This window comes from Bos taurus, chromosome 2 (genome assembly GCF_002263795.3).
Source record: "Bos taurus isolate L1 Dominette 01449 registration number 42190680 breed Hereford chromosome 2, ARS-UCD2.0, whole genome shotgun sequence".
Lineage (NCBI taxonomy): Eukaryota > Metazoa > Chordata > Mammalia > Artiodactyla > Bovidae > Bos > Bos taurus.
In genome coordinates this window covers 96,112,785-96,135,787 of record NC_037329.1, presented here as the reverse complement: position 1 = coordinate 96,135,787, position 23,003 = coordinate 96,112,785, and the positions used below count along the sequence as shown (strand labels likewise).

General features: G+C 40.7%; 1 protein-coding gene across 2 annotated transcripts in view; it reads left to right on the top strand.

Moving 5' to 3' along the window:
- Positions 1 to 23,003, top strand: part of PLEKHM3 (pleckstrin homology domain containing M3) — a 223,268-nt gene that overhangs the window by 182,708 nt on the left and 17,557 nt on the right. For both annotated transcript variants that reach the window (XM_024975644.2, NM_001206217.1), the window contains exon 7: positions 1,913 to 2,070. In XM_024975644.2, the coding sequence (XP_024831412.1) occupies positions 1,913 to 2,070 (158 nt within the window). The remainder of the gene's footprint in view (positions 1 to 1,912; positions 2,071 to 23,003) is intronic.

Here is a 23,003-nt window from a genome sequence, read left to right as displayed (position 1 = left end):
AGCCCTTCCCTTTTCCAGGGAATCTTTCCAACCTAGGGATTGAACCCAGGTCTCCCACATTGCAGGCTGATTCTTTACTGTCTGAGCCACCAGGGAAGGGCCAATAGATTTCAGGGTTATCAGTTCTGGTTCTGTGAAAAATTTCACAGTTAATTTGATAAGGATCACATTAAATCTGTAGATTACTTTGGGTAGTATAGCCATTTTAACAATATTAATTCTTCCAATCCAAGAGCATGGGATATCTTTCTATTTCTTTGAATCATCTTCAATTTCCTTTATTAATGTTTTGTAGTTCTCAGTATGTAAGTCTTTCACCTTCTTGGTGGGGTTTATTCGTAAGTATTTTATTTTACTGTTTTGATGTGGTTTTAAAAGGGGTGGTTTTTTACATTCTCTTTCTGATATTTCATTGTTAGTGTGTAAAGAAATTGCAGAATACATTTTTATATTCCTTATAGTCTTTTACTTTTGTATTATCAGCCACTACTATTTGTTTACCTTAACAGAGAAGGCGATGGCACCCCCTCCAGTACTCTTGCCTGGAAAATCCCATGGATGGAGGAGCCTGGTAGGCTGCAGTCCATGGGGTCGCTAAGAGTCGGACACGACTGAGCGACTTCACTTTCACTTTTCACTTTCGTGCATTGGAGAAGGAAATGGCAACCCACTCCAGTGTTCTTGCCTGGAGAATCCCAGGGACGGGGAGCCTGGTGGGCTGCTGTCTATGGGGTCGCACAGAGTCGGACACAACTGAAGTGACTTAGCAGCAGCAACCTTGTAATATCTCTTTAAGTATGATTTACTGCTCTCAGATGTTATTTTTATGTAGAATTCTCATTTTAATTATGATTCATTTGAAAGTATCCATCTATTTCCAGCTATTTCCAAATTAAATTCAATCTTCATTTTTTTCTTATATCAAAATCAGCATGTATATGCACATGCCTCAGTAAGAGAGAAATAAAGGCAGATTTTATCTTGTTAATATAGGAACTGCTAAAGTCTTTGAAGCCTGTGCATTATTAGTTAAGTGAGGGGGGCTCTGATGAACCATAGGCTCCAAACTCATGAATGTTTGAGGGGAGGGGGCCGTGGGAGGTAGGCAGACTCAAGACAAGACACTGGGGCCTCATGGAGTCAAGTGTCAGTTGAAGAGCACATGTCTTAGCAGGAGCCAGCAGCCTCTACTCACAGCCGGGATCATCATCATGTTGGAATCCAGGCCTAGTTTTGCCAGATCTAATGATTTTTCAAAAGAAGCCAAAAATCTGAATTTTTATGTAAACCCCCCCCAATTATTAAATTGGCTCATTTTTTTAAACACTAAGAGATTTAAAAAAAAACATCTTCAGGCTAAATATAGTCCTCAGACTGCCAAATTGCAACGTCTGTTATTATGATACTTAGCAGCAGCAAGAGAAACCTATTTTTCCACATTTGTTACATGTTCTTAGGTGAGCTGGTGAAAAAAAAAAAACTATTCTATTAACTCATTAGGAAACAGATATTATTGAATATATAACATAACATAAAATTCTACATCAGTAGTTACCCTGTATGTTTTCAATCTGTTTTGGGAAATCCGCCACACTCCTCGTATACTACACCATAACTGTGTCTATGAAAGTAGGCTTCCCCGTTTGTTGATCCTCTATCTGCTACAACACACTACAGAAAAAGAGCAATACAAGAGAACTTTCAACATCTTCATTTTTCAACCCCCAGTGGTTTAAGCCAGAGAGTTCTTTTGGAGCAAAAATACTATGTCTTTTCTTTCTCAGAGTTGCTGAGAAATTATAATTAGAGGTTTTCCTGTTGTGTAAAGGAAAGGAATTCCAGTCCTGCATCTACAAGACTTTTTGTTCTCAATAAATTTGCTTTCTTCCCTGTTCTGTTTCTCTTTCTGCAGGTAATAGAGGGAAAGCTGGCTCCATTCTTGGGCAAGGTCATTAAATTTGCCACCTCGCATGTGTACAGCTGCAGTCTTTGTAGCCAGAAGGGGTTCATCTGTGAAATCTGTAACAATGGAGAGATCCTCTACCCTTTTGAGGATATTTCAACGAGCAGGTACAGAATCTCTTGTCTTATAACAGTATACCTGAATATGTCACATGTGGTGTTATTGGGCCAGATCAGGCCAACTTTTAGTCAAGCACTGTGTCTCTGTCTCTGCCTCTGCATCAGATTTCCCATTTTCCTTGAGAATATTTTTTACCCTTTGGTTTCCTACATTTATTTCCAACTCACCATGCTTCCTTTATCCAGAATGATACAACAAAGTTGCAAAAAAACCACAGTCTAGATCTGCCTTATTTGGTAACAGAGAGTATTCAGCTTCATTTTTTAGAATAAAGATGGGGGTGGAAGAATTCTCACAACCATCCCAGGGTCAAGTGATAGGCTATGGAAATTGTAGTCTCAGAGGAAGACCCAAACTGGATGGATGACTAGGAAGAAAAGCAGAGGACACTGGTGAACAGCTGTCTAGCTCACCACATGCTCTTCTCTATAGATGCACCACAGTCTAGTGATGAAAGTTTTAGGATCCAAAGGAGAGAAAAGTGGGAGTCCATGTGGGATTATTTTTCTAACCAAAGTAATATTTGGGTATCATCACTTCCATTGATTGATGGATGACTTTTTTCCCCTGACTTAAGAGTGGGGTTTTTCCTGTTGCCTGTTTCTTGAGTCATAAAATGATACATATCACTTTTCCTTTTATTCCAAAAGCATAATAGGAATATACATTGTTTGTGCATAAGTGCATTGGCTTCTCTGGGCATGAATGTCATGGCTCATTTCCCACCCTGCTGGGCTCACTTACTCTGTGGTTCAGAATAGAAGGTGAGGCACTTAGCCAGGGAGAGCTGAAGCATGTGTGGTAAAGCTAAGATATTAAGAGTCCACTCAGCCCTTCTGGCCTCTTCTTAAACCCAAAGACTATTTGTAAACATCTAGGTCCTACACACAGAAAGACAGACACAGAAACATAAGATTCCCTACACACACACACACACACACACACACACTCCTGCATCCAGATTCCTGAGTACTGTTATTTAGCTCAAGATTATATACTTAGCCTAAAGATTATATACTTCTTAAAAATGTATACCACACAACTTGTATACAAATGTTCATAGCAACAGTATTCATAGTAATCAAAAATTAGAAACAATATAAATGCCTATCAGCTAATGATTGGATAAACAAAATGTGATATATCCACATAGTGAAATATTATCCCATCTAAAAAGGAATGAAGTATATGCTGCAGAGTGGATGAACCTTGAAGCCATTATGCTAAGCGCAAGAAGCCAGACACAAAAGGCCATGTATGTTTTGTTTATATGAAATGTACCCAAAAGACAAATCTATAGAGACAGAAAGTAGATTTGTAGGTGCCTAGAGCCTGGGGAAGGGGGAAAGAGAATAACTAGTAATGAGCATGGATTTATTGGGCGGGGGGGGTGATACAAATGTTCTAGAATTGGATAGTGGTGATGGTTATACAGTCTTGTGAATATACTAAAAAGCAGTGAATTTTACACTTTAAAAGAGTGAGTTTTATGTGAATTATACTGCAATAAAAAATGTTTAATAAAAAAGTAAAAATTAAAATACTTCCAACTGAATATGCCATATATTCTGGGCCATAAAAGAAGTCTCCATAAATTTAAAAGATTAAAACCATACCAGATGTGTTCTCTGAAACATGGAATTAAGATCTCCAGTAGAAAAAAATTTTGAAAAACCCCAAAGTATTTGGAAATTAAATAATGTACTCTAAAAACCCATGTGTCAAAGAAGAAATCCACCAAAAGAGAAATTAAAAAAAAATTTTAAAGAGCATTAAGTTCACCATTTTAATGTATCAATTTTTAAAATAAGTTTTGTAAGTCTTTATTGAATTTGTTACAATATTGCTTCTGGTCTGTGTTTTGGTGTTTTTGGCTGTGAAGCATGTAGAATCTTAGCTCCCCAACCAGGGATTGAACCTGCAACCCCTGCATTGGAAGGTGAAGTCTTAAATACTGCCAGGGACATCCCTAAAATATTTTTAAATGAGTGAAAATGAAATGCAAAATATCAAAATGTATGGAATGCAGCTTAAGTAGTTCTTTGAGAGGAATTTATAGCTATTAACACCTATATCAGAAAAGAGGAAAGAAGGTCTCAAATTAATAACCTAAAATTCCACTTTAAGAAACTTATGAAAAGCAAAGTAAATCCAAAGCAAGCAGGAGGAAAGAAAGAACTAAGATTAGAGAAGATGTCAATGAAATGAAAAACAATAAGTCAATGAAACCACAAATTGGTTCTTTGAGAAGATTAACAAACTTGATAGCCTTTTAGGTGGGCTGACCAAAAAATTAAGAGAGAAGATACCAATTGCCAGTATCAGGAAAGAAAAAAGGTATAGCAATTAAAAGAATTTTTAAGAGGCAGTATAAACAACTTCATGCCAACAGGTTAGACCACTTAGATTAAATGGATAAATTTCTAGAAAGACAAAGTACCAAAACTGACTCAAGAAGAAATAGAAATATAAATAGGCCTTCAACAAGAAATTGAAATAGTAATTTTTTCTTCTTCTTCCCATGAAGAAGTCAAATGGCTTCACTGGTGACTTTTGTTGAATATTGGAAGAAATAATACCAATTCTTTACACCATGATAAAGAGGGGCATTATATAATGATAACTGGATCAGTTCTTAATAAAAAACCATCTTTAGTGTGTATGAACAGAGAGTCAAAAATGCATGAGGCAAAAACCAACAACTGCATGGAGAAACAGATGAATCCACAATTATATTTAAGTATATCCATTATTATAGTTGGGCTTCCCTGGTGTCTGCAATGTGGAAGACCCTGGGTTGGGAAGATCCCCTGGAGAAGAGAATGGCAATCCACTCCAGTATTCTTGCCTGGGAAATCCCGTGGACAGAGGAGTCTGGTGGGCTGCAGTCCATAGGGAAACAAAGAGTCAGACACAACTGAGCAAGTAATAATTATTATAGCTAGAGACTTCAGCACCCCTTTGTCAGTAACTGACAGATCCCATAGGCAGAAAATCAGTGAATGTATAGTAATTGAAAAGCACTATCAACCAAGTGAATCTAATGGACATCCATGTCAATTCATGTGTCCATCCAAAAACAGAATATACATTCTTCTCAAGCTCACATGGAATATTTACTAAGAGAGAGATCACATTCTGGGCCATTAAACACATCTGGACAAATTTTAAAGAATAGAATTTATACAAAATATGGTCTCAGACCATAATGAAATTAAACTATAATCAGTAATAGGAAGATACCTGCAAAATACCCAAATATTTGAAAAATAACAATATACCTTTAAATAACATGAGTTTATAACTTACGTTCACTTAAAAATCTACACATGGGTATTTATAGCAGTTTTATTCCTAATTGCCCCAAATTGGAAACAACCAAGTTGTCCTTTATTAAGTGGATGGATAAAGAAACTGTGGTTTATCCATATAGTGCAGTATTATTCAGGGATAAAAGAAATGAGCTATTATGCCGCAAAAGGACATGGAGGAAACTTAAATGCATATTATTGAGTGAAAGAAGCCAATCTGAAAAAGTTACTTACTGTATGATTCCAAGAATGTGACATTTTGAAAAAGGCAAAACTATACAGACAATAAGAAAATCAATGATTGCCAGGGTCTTGAGAGGGAGTAGGGAGGAATGAATAGGTGAAGCACAGGAAATTTGGGGGCAATGAGATTATTCTATATGATTCTGTAATAGTGCATACATGACATTATACGTTTGTCAAAATTCATAGAACCGTACAACACAGAATAACTCTTTATTTTAAACTGTGGACTTCAGTTAATAATATACCAATATTGGTTCATTAATTGTAACAAACTACTACACTAATGCAAGATGTCGAGAATCGGGAAAACTGGAGGTCATAATATGGGAACTCTGTACTACCTACTCAGTTTCCTGTAAATCTAAACCTTAAAAATGTTGTCGTCGTTTAGTTGCTAAGTTGTGTCCAACTCTTTGGCACCTTGTGTACTATAGCCTGCCAGGTTCCTCTGTCCATGGGATTTCCCAGGCAAACACCAGAGCAGGTTGCCATTTCCTTCTCTAGGGTATCTTCCTGACCAAGGGATCAAACCCATATCTCCTGTGTTAGCAGGTGGATTCTTTACTGCGGAGCCACCAGGGAAGCCCTATCCTAAAAAATAAAACCTGTTAAAACAGTTCATTCAGCAGAACATTTGGCTCAGAGGTCAAAGCTGAAAAGTTTTAATAAACTCTATTAGAACAACTTTAGATTTACAGGAAAATCACAAAGATAGTACAGAAAAGTCCTTTATGTTCCATACCCAGTTTTCACTATTAACACCTTACATTAGTATGGTACATTTGTTACAATTATGAACCAATATTGATATACAATTATTAGCTGAAATCCCTAGGCTTTTTTTTTTCTCTGATTTCCTTAGTTTCTACCTAGTCATCTTTTCTGTTCCAGAATGTCACATTACATTTAATTGCTTCATCATTCTCTGCTTCGTGGTGGTACCAGTCTTTCAGATTTTGTTTTCATGGCCTTGACAGTTTTGCAGGGTACTGGTCAGGTATTTTGTACAGTCCTTCTATTGGGTCATACTTGTTGTCTTTCTTATGATTATACCAGGTTCTATGGGTTTGGGAGGAAGAACAAAGAGGTAGTGTCATTTCATCATGATATCATATCATGGGTACATACTATGAACATGACTGATCACTATAGTTTTTGTGTCTCCACATCAAAGTTACTCATCCCCCACCCACTCCCATCTCCTTTTTATACTTTCCTTCTGGAAGTCAGTGTGTTTGACCCACACTTAAGCAGTGGGGACTTATATGAGTGGAATATGTACAAAGTCATTTGGAATTCTTCTGCCTAAGAGATTTGTTTCTTCTTTCCCATTTATTTTTTCAATTATTTATTCATATCAGTATGGACTCATGCATATTTATTTTATGTGTGTGTGTTAGTCCCTCAGTTGTGTCTGACTCTCTGTGACCCCATGGACTGTAGCCCACCAGGCTTCTCTATCCATGGAATTCTCCAGGCAAGAATACTAGAGTAGGTTGCCATTTCCGTCTCCAGGGGATCGAACCTAGGTCTCCTGCATTGCAGGCAGATTCTTTACCATCTGAGCCACCAGGGAGCCCAAAATATATAAAATAAATAAAAAGTATTTATTTTGTACTTTGGGTTATCCAAAACCACTTGCTTGTGTTACTCAAACCGTTCCAGTTTTAGCCATTTAACTCTTTCAGTTGGCTCCTGTGTCCCCTTGGCATATCACAGTGATTATGGAGGTTTTGGTGTTGAGCAGTTCCTTACTTTCTAGCACTGCCCAATGCTCCCAGCTCATCTTATATAATTCCTGCCCTAATCGTAGAAGCAGCCATTTCTTCAGGGGGCCCCGGTTCCTTTTTAATAGAGAATATTAGAAACCAAAATCAGGGTGCTGGGGTGCACACACGTTTAAAGCCCTCAGTCTCGGTACTTGTCTCTTGCAGGACGCAGGTGCTCCTCTCTCACTGCACATCTGAATCTCCTGTGAGATCTGGCTTCTTTAAATCCCCAGAATCAGTATCTTCAAAGACTCCCCATGTGATTCTGAGTCACATGCAGGAGAAAGAACCCCTCCTCTAAGATACCTATTGTCATGATCCAAGATGCTGGATTCTCACAACCAAAATGACCACATTTGCACAGCCATGGGCTCATAAGGCCTTTACCTTGTAGGAAGGAATACAGTCGGAATCCTCTGTTTCTCCCTTAGATTCAGTTCCCTTAATTTGCTTGCACAGATGTCTGAGTTTGAAGGAGCCCTGAGCCTTCCTGGAACTCCAGGTTCATAATACTTGCCAGGAACCTGCCGAGCTTTCTCATGGTGTTCAATTTCCACTTAAATGCTGGGAGTGGATTATACATGTCAATGGAAAAGGACAAACAAACCCTAATAAAAGATTTACTGAAGGAAAACTGTAATCAGAAATAGAGTTGCAGATTTAAAACATAGCTATAAAGATGTACTAAGTAAAGCTGGCGCTAGTGGTAAAGAATCCACCTGCCAATGCAGGGGGTACAAGAGACCCAGGTTCAATCCCTGGGTCAGGAAGATCCTCTGGAGAAGGAAATGGCAATCCATTCCAGTATTCTTGCCTGAAAAACTCTATGGACAAGAGCCTGGAAGACTACAGTCCATGGGGTCACAAAGAGTTGAACACAACTGAGCAACATACACATATATAAATAAAAATAAATTTGAATAGTGGGATAAATTTTAAAATCTATGTATAACTGAAATCTTTACAGATGAAGTGATGATAAATCAGATTTGTTTCAAAATAATCTGATGGTGGGAGGGAGAAGATGAATATAGATGAACGAGATAATCATTGAAACTAGGTGATAGGTGTGCAGGGGCTTATTATACTATCCTCTCTACTTTCTGAATATGTTTGACATTTTCCATAGTAAAATATGTTTTAAAAATCTATATGTGAAAATCCTAGAAATTTAGTTTTAGTGAAATTGTTACCACATACATATCTAAACCATCTTGCTAAATCCAACACCCCTGTGCCCTCAGAACTATATTTAATATCCTTTCAGACCCAACTATCATGTGAACAACATAATTACAATTCAGTAAAGAACATTCCACAAGCATTAGAACTATTCATTCCTTCAATAAATGATTCACTGAGCATATTATGTTTGTGCACTGGGCTGGGTTCTGGAGACACAAAGTGAACCCGGCATGCTCCTTGCTCACAAATAGTTGACAGTCTCCAGTAAGAGACAGACAAGCCACCAGGCAGCTGTGTTCACACGTGGGAGGAGCCACAGTGGAGGAGGTCGACCTGGGGTTCCACTAAGGAGAATGACATGCACTGTGAGTAGAAAGATGTTCCACAATTTCTAAACAGAGGAGAAAACTCCACGTTGAGCTCTAAAGCACTGATTCATGCACTTCAGTATCAGCATATACCCAGTTCTAACATGCTTATTTGATTATGGCTATATCACCAGGACTTCCCAGGTGCCTCAGTGGTAAAGAATCTGCATGCCAGTCCAGGAGACGTGGGTTCGATCCCTGGATTGGGAATATCTCCTTGAAAAGGAAATGAAACCCATTCCAGTATTCTTGCCTGGAAAATTCCATGGACAGAGGAGCCTGGCGGGCTACAGTCTATGGAGTCACAAAAGAGTTGGACGTGACTTGGTGATTAAACAACAACATTATCAAACATTGGTCAACTCTTAAGACTTTCTTTTCCTTATTAAATGAATTGTTCTGCAGAAGGAAACTTCACAAATGTGTAATTTAGAAGTAAAACCCTAGTATTAATTTTTAGAACAGCACCTCTGGCTGACATAGCCACTATTCTGGGCTTGTAGGGGAATCGCAGTAATACTTACTAGTGCCAGCAGTTTTCATATCTCATCATTTAATTCTTCTGTCAGTCCTCTGAGAAAGTATTGTTACCTCCATTTTTATAATGAGGAAACCTAGTTTCAGAGGAGGCAATTAACTTGGCCCAAGAGATAAAGCCAAAACGTGAAGCCAGATATATCTGACTCTAAAATCTGTGCTTTTTTCATTGTACATCACTGTTTTTTCTGTACCTATAGTCTTCAAACTGTTTTTGCAGCATACCCCCTAAAAGAAATTTGAAAATCGTATGTACCTGTTATTAAAGAAACCTCCCCACAAAACTGTTCTTTACAATTTTCCCTTTATTTGCCAACCTGGACTTTTTTTTTATACTTGGAGCAGTGAGCTGGAGTTAGATTGGGCTGGGGGAAAGCTCTGCCTTTGTTTTGTGAACCCCCAAAGGGCTATCCTGAGGGGGCGGGGGAGCTGGGAAAGGGGACCACAGCCAGGCTTCCCCCTCTGTGCAGCCAGGGCAGGCCATGTTCAGCCGGGGGTACCTGTGGAATGAGGGCCTGCCTTTATCAGGTTTAGGAAGGGACATTCCAGATTAAATACATACCTCTCTCCTTTAAATAGGAAAACACTGAAATCCAGGTTGCAAGATTTTGAATACAGTAGAAAGATCCAGAATCACAAAACTGCTTTACTTGAGCCTAATCCAGCATTTACCCCTGTAGAGGACTGAAAAGAGAGCTCAGCTCTAGGAGAGAGGGACCTTCTGTGAAAACAAAGGTCCAGGTCTACATCCTGAGGAAGGAGGAATGACAAAACACAGCCTTCTTGATGGAGAGTAAGAAATAAGGGCTCTAAATTCTCAGAAAGACAAATCAGAAGATTAGACCGATAACAGCCCTAAGATGTAAGAGAAAGCAATCAGTATAAAAGCAAAAAAGTCACATAAACCCACAGAATGACCCAGAACTTAGGTGTGTGTTTTTTTTTTTAATCTTAAAATTACTTTCTATCCAGCTTTCTTTCCAATATCTCTGCATATCACTGATCTTCTTTTGTTACTAAGGACAGAATGCTGCTAAGGAAGCCATCCTGCTTCACACATGTCTGTGAAGGTACCAGTTCTCAATCTTGAAATGTTTCCACATCACAAGGACATAAATGCTTCCTCTTAGATAATACTCTGCATGCATTTTAACATAAGACTTAACAAAATATACCAGCTATCATAAATCAATTCCATCCTTTCAATCTGATCCATTCAGCCATGTTGAATTTTTCATGCCACAGACAAGCCATCCCCACAGGTTTTCCAGTATGGAAAACATTGCACTTTAAGATTTAATGACCCCACTCCCATTTGGGGCTGTATTTAGATATGGAATGGGCTTCCCTGGTGGCTTAGATGGTAAAGAATCTGCCTGCAGTGCCGGAAAAGAAGAAAGAAAGTGAAGTCACTCAGTCACGTCTGACTCTGTGACCCCATGGACTATAGCCTGCCAGGCTCCTCCATCCATAGGATTTTTCAGGCAAGAGTACTGGAATAGGTTGCCATTTCTTTCTCCAGAGGATCTTCCTGACCCAGGGATCAAACCCGGGTCTCCTGCATTGCAGGCAGACTCTTTACCGTCTGAGCCACAAGGGAAGCTCTGGTTCAATCCCTGGGTTGGGAAGATCCACTGGAGAAGGAAATAGCTACCCACTCCAGTATTCCTGCCTGGAGAATTCCATGGACAGAGGAGCCCAACAGGCTACAGTCCATAGGGTGACTCATTTGGATACAACTGAGCAATTAACATTTTGATTTTCATTTTCACTTTTGATGTAGAGTACTATAAGAACATTACACATTAATACATGAATTTGGTTTCCCTCATAGCTCAGTCAGTAAAGAATCTGCCTGCAACACATAAGACCCCGGTTCAATTCCTAGATCAGGAAGATCCCTTGGAGAAGGAAATGGCAACCCACTCCAGTACTCTTGCCTAGAGAATCCCATGGACAGAGGAGCCTGGCAGGCTACAGTCCACGGTGTCTTAACAGTCGGGTATGACTTAGTGACTAAACCACCACCACATGAATTTGGTGGGTTTCATATAGTAAACATCCCATAACTATTTACTGTTTGGTTCAGCTCTCCCAAGTATGTTATGTGTGTTCATTAAGAATACTGACAGAGCTTTTTTAAAAAACTGATTAGTTCAGTTCAGTCACTCAGTCGTGTCCGACTCTTTGTGACCCCATGGACTGCAGCACACAAGGCCTCCCTGTCCATCACCAACTCCCAGAGGTTACTCAAACTCATGTCCATTGAGTCGGTGATGCCATCCAGCCATCTTATCCTCTGTCATCCCCTTTTCCTCCTGCCTTCAATTTTTCCCAGCATCAGGGTCTTTTCAAATGAGTCAGCTCTTTACATCAGGTGGCTAAAGTATTGGAGTTTCAGCTTCAGCATCAGTCCTTCCAATGAATATTCAGGACTGATTTCCTTTAGAATGGATGGGTTGGATCTCCTTGCAGTCCAAGGGACTCTCAAGAGTCTTCTCCAACAAAACAGTTCAAAAGCATCAATTCTTCGGCACTCAGCTTTCTTCACAGTCCAACTCTCACATCCATGCATAACTACTGGAAAAAACTTGACTATACAGACCTTTGTTGGCAAAATAATGTCTCTGCTTTTTAATATGCTGTCTAGGTTGGTCATAACTTTTCTTCCAAGGAGCAAGCATCTTTCAATTTCATGGCTGCAGTCACCATCTGCAGTGATTAGTTAAGAGAATTTATAATACTGGCACTAAGTGAAAAAAGTCAGACAGGGAAAGACAGATATTGTATGATATCACCTATAATGTGGGATCTAAAAAAGCAAACTCAGAACAGATTAGCAGTTGCCAGAGGTGGCGGGTATGCAGTGGGCAAAATGAGTTAAGGGGGTCAAAGGTACAGATTTCCGTTTATAAGATGAATACTGTATAGCATGGTGGTGGCGGCAGCAGCAGGCTTAGTCGCTATGTCATGTCTGACCCTGCGACCCTGTGGACTATAGCCCACCAGGCTCCTCTGTCCTTGGAATTTCACAGTCAAGAATGCTGGAGTAGGTTGCCATTTCCTCCTCCAGAAGATCTTCCCAATCCAGAGATTGAATTGGAGATAGCAATACTATATCATATATTTGAAAGTTGCTAAGAGAATATATCTTAAAAGTTCTCAGCACAAGAAAAAAAAAATTGTGACTATGTAAGGTGATGGAGTTAGCTAAACTTATTGTGGTGATCCTTCTGCAACATGTACCTACATCAAATTATCATGTTGTATGCCTGAAACTAATGCAATATTATATGTTAACTGTATCTCAATAAACCTGGAAAAAAATACTTATGAAGCTAGAGGAGCATTGGGCTTCCCTGGTTGTTCAGTCAATAAAGAATCTGCCTACAATGCAGGAAACCCAGGTTCAATCCCTGGGTTGGGAAGATCCTCTGGAGAAAGGAATGGCTACTCACTCCAGTATTCTTGCCTGGAGAATCCCATGGACAGAGGAGCCTGGCGAGCTACAGTCCATGGGGTTGCAAAGAGTCGGACATGACTGAACGACTAACACTCAGAGGAACATAGTTTAAGTCTGAAGTAACACTGCAGCTTTCTACATAAGGTTGAAGCAGCTGATCTATCATTTCAAGTAATTCTCTGGCGTGAGTGTTGGCCTAGGGAGAGTGATGACATGCCCTTGTCCTGGGAAGGCATCGCCGAGCATGTGTTCTTCCTGTGTTAGGGCATCTGCGGCTCCCTGGTTAGTCTTCTCAAAGGGTTACATGTTTTGTTGAAGCACTAGGGACTTGGAGAAGCAGACTGAGTGTTAGCTAGTAGTTAGCAACTTCCTCCCCTCCTTTAAGAAACCACGATTGCATACAGGACCCTGAACTTACCAACAGCAAACTCTTACCGGTTGAGTTAACATACTCTGACACCACATCCAGTCTGCACACATTCACAGAACATTCCGTACAGTTGTCTATTGAGAACAAACACTGGCCGAATGGAACAGCCCATAGTGAGTGAGTTTCTAAGAGGCCTTATCCTCTTTTTCACTTTTGAAATCTATTTTGTCAGGTTGTGCTGTGTTTAGTCTCTCAGTGGTGTCCAACTCTTTGTGACCCCATGGACTGTAGCCTGCCAGGCTCCTCCCTCCACGGGATTTTCCAGGCAAGAATACTAGAGTGGGTTGCCATGCCCTCCTCCAGGGAAGCTTCCCAACCCAGGGATCAAACCCAGGTCTCCCACATTGCAGGCAGAGTCTTTGCTCTTTGAGCCACCTGGCAAGCCCTTTGTCAGGTTAGCTTACAGAAGAAGAAAAAAAAAAAAGTCTCCTAAAGAATTCAGTTCAAGCCCCATCACTTTCATCCATTTTGGCCAAACTCCAGAAATGTCTAGCTTGTACCAAAGAGCACAGGGACTCCTCCCAACACCTTGACCTCTGGAATTGGCCTTTGTCATTTTGCATCTCATTGCAATTCACATCATCCTGCCCCTCAGGACCTGAACTTGTTGGGGCATGGACTTTGTTCTTTGTCTTGGCACCCTCTGCCCTTCTTTAAGCTTCATCAAGACATGAAGCTTCAAGTAACTAACTGTAGTCCAACCTTTAAAAGGTTTGTTTAAAACTAGAGAAAGAAAACTGCTTTGTTATGAAGTATAGAATTACTTCTTCACACAGAAGATGCTGAGATGGGCAGTTCTTAGCACATCTTCAACAGTCCATTAAGAGCTGTGTTTCCCATCGCCCTAGTTTCCTTTGATTTGTTCATGGAAGGTAATCGTGGAGATGGCTTTGCCTGAGTTGCCACTTACCGTGCCTAGAAAATTATCAAACTCTGAATCTGTCAGCGACCTTACAAAGGCTCTTCCATTTTTCTGGGCAACCCATTAGAGTTTTGTCATTTCATGAGAGTTTCACGTTTGGGCAGGAATCTTTTGGTGGGAGTCAGGGGAGTAGGAGAAAACTCCGCAGGAGGAGGCGGGAGAAGCACCACGCAGACGCTGGTCTTCCCTCGTAGCTTCCTATTTGCTCAGCCTTCAGTTTCTGTGAGTCCCTGCACAAACAGACCAAATACCTGGATTATGCCCTCATCTGGACTCGAATACACATACATTACATACCCTTTTTTCACTAATCAGCCTGACACATTCCTCTGTTGGTAAATGGTTCCAAAACAAACACTGTCGGTGCACCTAATTAGCAGGTTCCTGGGCTGTGCTTGGCAGTCCTGTTACATCCTGTTCAACAATAGGGAACAACAGCCTTGGCTGAGTCGGGTGTTAGGGAGGGAACAGCTTCCCCCCAATGCATATACGCTTTTTTAATGATATTTCCTTTCTGTGGCTTTTCTTGGGACGCAGCCACTCAGCAAGTATTGTAATGAGGTGTGGGATTCTCCCAGCAGCTCGAGGGAATTTGGATGACTCCTCCTAGGTGCCTTTGCTGAGGAACCGGTGGTTTGCATCTGCTTAGTGTTTCTCTCTCTTGCTCTATTATCTCTTTCTCTCTCTCTCCCTCTGCCTCCCTCTCTCTCTCTCTCTCTCCCCCCCACCCTCTCTCTCCCTCTGGTGTTGAAGAAGAGCATATTAAAGAACTTTCTCCATAGTTCTCTAACTCCCCTGCCTGCATTCTAGAATCAAAACTAACAAAGATGGAAGGACCTGTAGAGACCATGTCAACATTTTTAGCGTAGAAACACTGAAGCCCAGAGAGCGTACAGATTTTGTGAGGGGCAGAAGAAGGAGACTGACTTACAAGATGGAATTCTGCTCCTCTTAGGCTACATGACTGCCTGCTCTTCAGTGTATTTATTGAGTGAGTAAAGGTTCTCCTTGATAAAAACTGGAGCACAATGCTCGTTGTTTCGGCTTTTAAACTTTGGTCAAAGAGTAACTTGGTAAATAACATTTCACCTTGGCCTCGTGGCTCCTATATTCACACATTGAAATGTTTCGGAACGTCTGCTGATACAGGCAAGACTTTTGTGTAATCCTCAGGGCTGACCTGACCCTTTATGCCATTAAGCCACTTGATAAACACCATGCATTTGTAAACACAATCCTAGCTGGTGAGGCCGCTATTGTTTTTTGAAGCCATTTGGTCACTTGAATAGATGGCTGTTGTCTCCCCCAGACACATTTCTTACCAAGTTTCTGGTTATGTGTCTGGTTAACACTGTGTTAATCATCTTTTCTCTAAGCATTTCAGTTAACCTAATTTTTTGTGGTTTGGAGTAGGGGTAAGTTATTTAAAACTCCTGTTTTACCTTTCCAACTGTAAAAGTGATTGATGTTCGTTATAGAAAATGCTTAAAGTACATAAAAATATAATGAAGAGAATTCTCCATACTCATGTATGCATATATATTTTTAATAAAACTGAGATTGCATCCAGTCTTTTTATCACATCATAGTAGAACCAGGAAAATAGTCATATTTAACCTATATATTTTCACTAATGGGTAATTTTACAGCGAAAAAAAATGTAACTGGCTCTAAAATTGTGAAGATCCATTTAATAAATAGAGGCAGGCTAGTCCTCAGAAGGCAATGGCACCCCACTCCAGTACTGTTGCCTGGAAAATCCCATGGGCGGAGGAGCCTGGTAGGCTGCAGTCCATGGGATCTCGAAGAGTCGGATACGACTGAGCGACTTCACTTTCACTTTTCACTTTTATGCATTGGAGAAGGAAATGGCAACCCATTCCAGTGTTCTTGCCTGGAGAATCCCAGGGATGGGGGAGCCTGGTGGGCTGTCGCCTATGGGGTCGCACAGAGTCGGACATGACTGAAGCGACTTACCAGCAGCAGCAGCAGCAGCAGTCCTCAGAAAAATCATTGGACTGATGACTTGAAAGTCTAGATGTAATACCTAACTCTGCCACTCAGTTGCTTTGTGATCTTCAACAAGCCATCCCCTACCCCTCTACATAGCAGGCATATGACACTGTTTTAAGCTCTTATTGACCAAAGAAGTAAGAGCTCGTGAGAGCTTTACTTCAGGTCCATTTTGTATTAGTCTCTTGATAGTTTGTCACGATGTTTTCAGGGAAGTTGACTGCTTTTTTTTAATACAATCCACCCAAAGGGATTAAGATATAAATTCAAATGTTGATTCAGTCCACCATTTAGAAGTAATATAGGATTCTTAACAGACTCTTGTTTTGCTCACTGCTCCATCCTCTACGTCTAGAATCAGATCAGATCAGATCAGATCAGTCGCTCAGTCGTGTCCGACTCTTTGTGACCCCATGAATCGCAGCACGCCAGGCCTCCCTGTCCATCACCAGCTCCCGGAGTTCCCTCAGACTCACGTCCATCGAGTCAGTGATGCCATCCAGCCATCTCATCCTCTGTCGTCCCCTTCTCCTCCTGCCCCCAATCCCTCCCAGCATCAGAGTCTTTTCCAATGAATCAACTCCTCCCCATGAGGTGGCCAAAGTACCGGAGTTTCAGCTTTAGCATCATTCCTTCCAAAGAAATCCCAGGGCTGATCTCCTTCAGAATGGACTGGTTGGATCTCCTTGCAGTCCAAGGGACTCTCAAGAGTCTTCTCCAACACCACAGTTCAAAAGCATCAATTCTTCGGCGCTCAGCCTTCTTCACAGTCCAACTCTCACATCCATACATGACCAAAGGGAAAACCATAGCCTTGACTAGACAAACCTTTGTTGGCAAAGTAACGTCTCTGCTTTTGAATATGCTATCTAGGTTGGTCATAACTTTCCTTCCAAGGAGTAAGCATCTTTTAATTTCATGGCTGCAGTCACCATCTATAGTGATTTTGGAGCCCAGAAAAATAAAGTCTGACACTGTTTCCACTGTTTCCCCATCTATTTCCCATGAAGTGGTGGGACCAGATGCCATGATCTTCGTTTTCTGAATGTTGAGCTTTAAGCCAACTTTTTCACTCTCCACTTTCACTTTCATCAAGAGGCTTTTGAGTTCCTCTTCACTTTCTGCCATAAGGGTGGTGTCATCTGCATATCTGAGGTTATTGAGATTTCTCCCAGCAACCTTGATTCCAGTTTGTGTTTCTTCCAGTCCAGCGTTTCTCATGATGTACTCTGCATATAAGTTAAATAAGCAGGGTGACAATCTACAGCCTTGATGTACTCCTTTTCCTATTTGGAACCAGTCTGTTGTTCCATGTCCAGTTCTAACTGTTGCTTCCTGACCTGCATACAGATTTCTCAAGAGGCAGATCAGGTGGTCTGGTAGTCCCATCTCTTTCAGAATTTTCCACAGTTTATTGTGATCCACACAGTCAAAGGCTTTGGCATAGTCAATAAAGCAGAAATAGATGTTTTTCTGGAACTCTCTTGCTTTTTCTATGATCCAGCGGATGTTGGCAATTTGACCTCTGGTTCCTCTGCCTTTTCTAAAACCAGCTTGAACATCAGGAAGTTCACGGTTCACATATTGCTGAAGTCTGGCTTGGAGAATTTTGAGCATTACTTTAGTAGCGTGTGAGATGAATGCAATTGTGCAGTAGTTTGAGCATTCTTTGGCATTGCCCTTCTTTGGGATTGGAATGAAAACTGACCTTTTCCAGTCCTGTGGCCACTGCTGAGTTTTCCACATTTGCTGGCATATTGAGTGCAGCACTTTCACAGCATCATCTTTTAGGATTTGGAATAGCTGAACTGGAATTCTATCACCTCCACTAGCTTTGTTCGTAGTGATGCTTTCTAAGGCCCACTTGACTTCACACTCCAGGATGTCTGGCTCTAGGTGAGTGATCACACCATCGTGATTATGTGGGTCGTGAAGATCTTTTTTGTACAGTTCTTCTGTGTATTCTTGTCATCTCTTCTTAATATCAATGCTCAATAAATAATTTATGAATGAATGGTTTATTTTACTTTGGTTTTTCAAACCCGTACTTACCTATTTTATTTTAAACAGCTTTTAAGCTCATTTCAGGGAATTTGCCTGCTTAAATGTAGACATTGCCAAGATATCTGACTTTTATCAAGTGATTGCTAACATTCAATTATATATTAGGGGCAGATGTGTTTTATTGGCCCAATGGAGACTTCACTGTCAAAAACTTGAGCTTTGCTAAGCTACCCAGGTAACTTAATTTTCAAAACATCTTTTAGGTCACTTCTTAGTGTGTGCTTTTTCCTTCTCTGTGGGACTGTAAATAAGTAACCTGAATACACAATGGAGAAGAGAAAGAGTATTTACCTTTCCATATAAAAAATGTTGACTTTTCAGACTGAGCAATATGTTTTGAAATGAACTGTTTTTATACTTTAGAATTACAAGAGGTACAGTAGTGTCTTGGTTTTGTCAGTATATGTTCATGATGGTTTGAGACTTTTTTCATCCAACTGTAGAAGTACAAATAGTATCCTGTTAAAGTTGTTTTCTTGTTCTTATTTCAGCATCTAATGAGCGTTATTATATCTTTATGAAATCCTTTCAGTATTTTGAATATTAAACCACTCAGTGCTGCATCAGGAAACATCTGCCTATGCCACCTATAGCTACCATTAATAATCATCTGCTTGGTTCCTGATTCTCTCATAGTACATAAAACAGTTAAAGGCACAGTTCATAGACCTTTGCACTCTGTACAAAAGTTGCTCTTTAGACTGAATTGTATCAGAGCATAGAACTTGGGGAGCTTAGCAATCATTTACACATCGCCCCCACACCCTGCAACACACTCCCCTTCCCCATTCCACTCCACCATCCATGGATGCCAGCATCCCCTACAATACCATTCCCATAGGTAGTTGGAGATTCAGGCTGTCAAACAGTACAGTATTCTTTCTGTCTCACTGTGTTATCAGCACTTGCCTGAAGTTTGAGGGAGGCACAAAGCATCCTAGGAGGGTGAGGGTAAAAGACTACTTACTATGTATCCTTAGCTAGCTAGTTGATGGATGGGGGTGGGGGTACGTGCTCTCACCAAAATTAATGGGAAGAACTTTTTTGATGAGAGAACAGGGAAAGAGAGTATTAAAAGAAGTGATTCATGAGACTTCCCTGGTAGTCCAGTGGTTAAGAATCTGGCTTGCAGTGCAGGGGATGCCCGTTCGATCTCTGGTCAGGGAACTAAGCCTGTGCACCACAACTAGAGTCCATGTGCAAGAGATCCCACGTGACACAACGTACAAAGATCCCATGAGCCAAAACAGCCAAGTAAATATTTTTTAAAAAATAATTCATGTGAAAAACGGAAATGGCCTTTTATAAAACCAGTAACATAGTAGACTGACTTGCAAATAATGAATCAGTGACTGGTTTAAAGACTGCACTGGAAACATTGGAAGCCACTAATTTGAAGTAAGGTAACTTAAGCTAAAAGATCTAGTTAGGGTTGAACATGGGGAAGTTGAAGTATCTTAAAGCTCTTCTTTAAGAGGGGAGTTGACACATTCTTTTTCTAGAAGAAGGTGGTGGAGAGAAAGAAATTTTAAATTAAAAGACTTAGGTAGGAAAGCAGCTTATATCAGTGATTGGGAAGAAAAACTTCAGAAATGGAAATGAAGAAACAAGCAGAATTTCCCTGGGAAGAGAAGGGGTGGAGTTGGGTAGGATGACATTCGGGTAGAAGAGTGAAGCCTGATTTAACCTGAGGGATGGCATGATTTTCATGCAGTCAGAAAGAGGCACCAGCCCAGGGGCTAAGGGACACAAGTGATGTGAATGTCAAAGCAGCAAGCATGAAAGGTGACTTTTGCCTTCCTCCTCTTTCCTGAGAGTTATGTAAGGTCCACTATTTAGAAGAGAGAGACCTGGGACTTCCCTGGTGGTCCAGTGGTTAAAACTCTTTGCTTCCAGTGTCGGGGCTCAGGCTCAATCCCTGGTCAGGGAACTAAGATCTCACAAGCTGCACAGCATAGCCAAAAAATAAATAAATTTTAAAAAATGAAAAAGACAGATCTAATCGGGCAAACCCTAATGCTTAGAAGTACCCAAGAGCAGTTCTTAACCCTTTTCCCCACCTAACCCCACAAAAGTTTCCTGCTTAAGTTTTTCTTACTGAGGGGTCTAGAGGGCTTGCCCAAGTCACCTCCCAGAGACACTGAAAGGCTTAGTTATTAGTTAGCAAGCACGTTGTTAACCAGACCTAAGCGAAAGGCACACACTGGCTTCTCCCAGTGAATGACCACATTGCTCCCCTTGAGAGTTTCCTTTGCTGATACACAACCCTCTAGCCTTCTCCACCCTAGTCCTGTCTTAAGAGTGAATATTCACAGGGTTAAAAGAAATACAACTTGCAGTGACTTCCTGCAATAATGTGTCTGCTTATTACTTGTGTACATAGTGTAACTATTCATAACACTTTTTTATTACTATGTTATCAGTTTCAGGGGCTACCCTGGTACCTCAGCTGGTAAAGTATCCACCTGCAATGCAGGAGACCCCAGTTTGATTCCTGGGTTCGGAAGCTCCCCTGGAGAAGGGAATGGCAACCCACTCCAGTGTTCTTGGGCTTCCCTGGGTGGCTCAGATGGTAAAGAATCTGCTTGCAATGTGGGAGACCTGGGTTCCATCCCCATCCAGCTTTTACTAATATGCAGAGTGGAAGTGAAATTTTCAAATAATGTTCTCACTGAATGAAAGGAGCTGCTAAAAAAAAAAGCATGTTTTTCATGCATTTTTCTCTCATTCAATGTTTTACGCATTATTAGATTATTTTTTCAACACGTTTGGTTCAAGCACACTAGGCTAAAACCTTATACATTATTGAATAGTTAAACCATGTTTTCTAATCTAATAAACATGTACACAGTCTATTAGTTTAACCCACCAAAAGTTAATACTTTTGTCACTGTATAAAGATAAAAATAAATAAATAACTGAGATGTTCAAAATGTCAAATATCTAAAGACTGAAAAAAAAGTCAGAATTGGTCCTTGATTACCTGATATGTTTATACTGCTGCATCTCTTTTTAAATAAAACTGAGAAGGCAATGGCACCCCACTCCAGTACTCTTGCTGGAAAACCCCATGGACGGAGGAGCCTGGTGGGCTGCAGTCCATGGGGTCGCTAGGGGTCGGACAACACTGAGCGACTTCACTTTCACTTTTCACTTTCATGCATTGGAGAAGGAAATGGCAACCCTCTCCAGTGTTCTTGCCTGGAGAATCCCAGGGACGGTGGAGCCTGGTGGGAGGCCGTCCATGGGGTCACACAGAGTCGGACACGACTGAAGTGACTTAGCAGCAGCAGCAACAACAACAAATAAAATTATAATATACATTTAATTGGTTGATGATATATATTTCAACTTTTTTCATTTCAGTTCAGTTCAGTTGCTGTTGTGTCCGACTTTACGACCCCATGAATTGCAGCATGCCAGGCCTCTCTGTCCATCACCAACTCCCGGAGTTCACTCAGACTCATGTCCATCGAGTCTGTGATGCCATCCAGCCATCTCATCCTCTGTCGTCCCCTTCTTCTCCTGCCCCCAATCCCTCCCAGCATCAGAGTCTTTTCCAATGAGTCAACTCTTCGCATGAGGTGGCCAAAGTTCTGGAGTTTCAGCTTTAGCATCATTCCTTCCAAAGAAATCCCAGGGCTGATCTCCTTCAGAATGGACTGGTTGGATCTCCTTGCAGTCCAAGGGACTCTCAAGAGTCTCCAACACCACAGTTCAAAAGCATCAATTCTTCGGTGTTCAGCCTTCTTCACAGTTTTTCATTTAAAAAAAACATAAAGATGGACAGCATTGAACTTAATAGAGTCAAGATAGAATCTTATAAGTCTTTGGGGAGTGGTGGTGGTTTAGTCGCTAAGTCGTGTCCAACTCTTGCAACCCCATGGATTGTAGCCTGCCAGGCTCCTCTGTCCATGGTATTCTCCAGGCAAGAATACTGGAGTGGGCTGCCACATCCTTCTCCAGGGGATCTTCCCGTCCCAGGGATTGAACCCAGGTCTCCTGCATTGCAGGCAGATTCTTTACCAACGGAGCTACGAGGGAAGCCCTCTTTAGATTGATTAACTCTTTAGATTATATTAATTATAATTAATTAGTTATGTTAATTATAACTCTTTAGATTAATTCTAAAGTTGTTTATTGAAGGGAGACTGTTTTTTACCAGATATCCGAATGTATTATAAAACAGTATACTGTTTGGACTTCCCTGGTGGTCCAGTGGCTAAGATTCTTCGCTCCCAGTGCAGGGGGCCCTCGTTTGATCCCTGGTCAGGGAACTAGATCCCAAGATGCTGCAACTAAGAGTTTGCATACTGCAACTAAAAATCTCACATGCTGTGACAAAGACTGAAAATCTCGAGTGCCACAACTAAGACCAAGCACAACCAAAAAATAAATTAAAATATTTTTTAAAATAAAATTAAAAAATAAAACAGTATAGTGTTCGCATAGGAAAATAAATCAGTGGAATAGGATTTCAGAAAGCATGGAGATAAATCCAAGTTATAAGGAAATTTAATGCACAATAAAGGTAGCACAGCAAATTAGTAACACAAAAATGGATCATTCCATAAAAGGAACTGGGAACCAGATAACCACTGGAGAAAGAAAA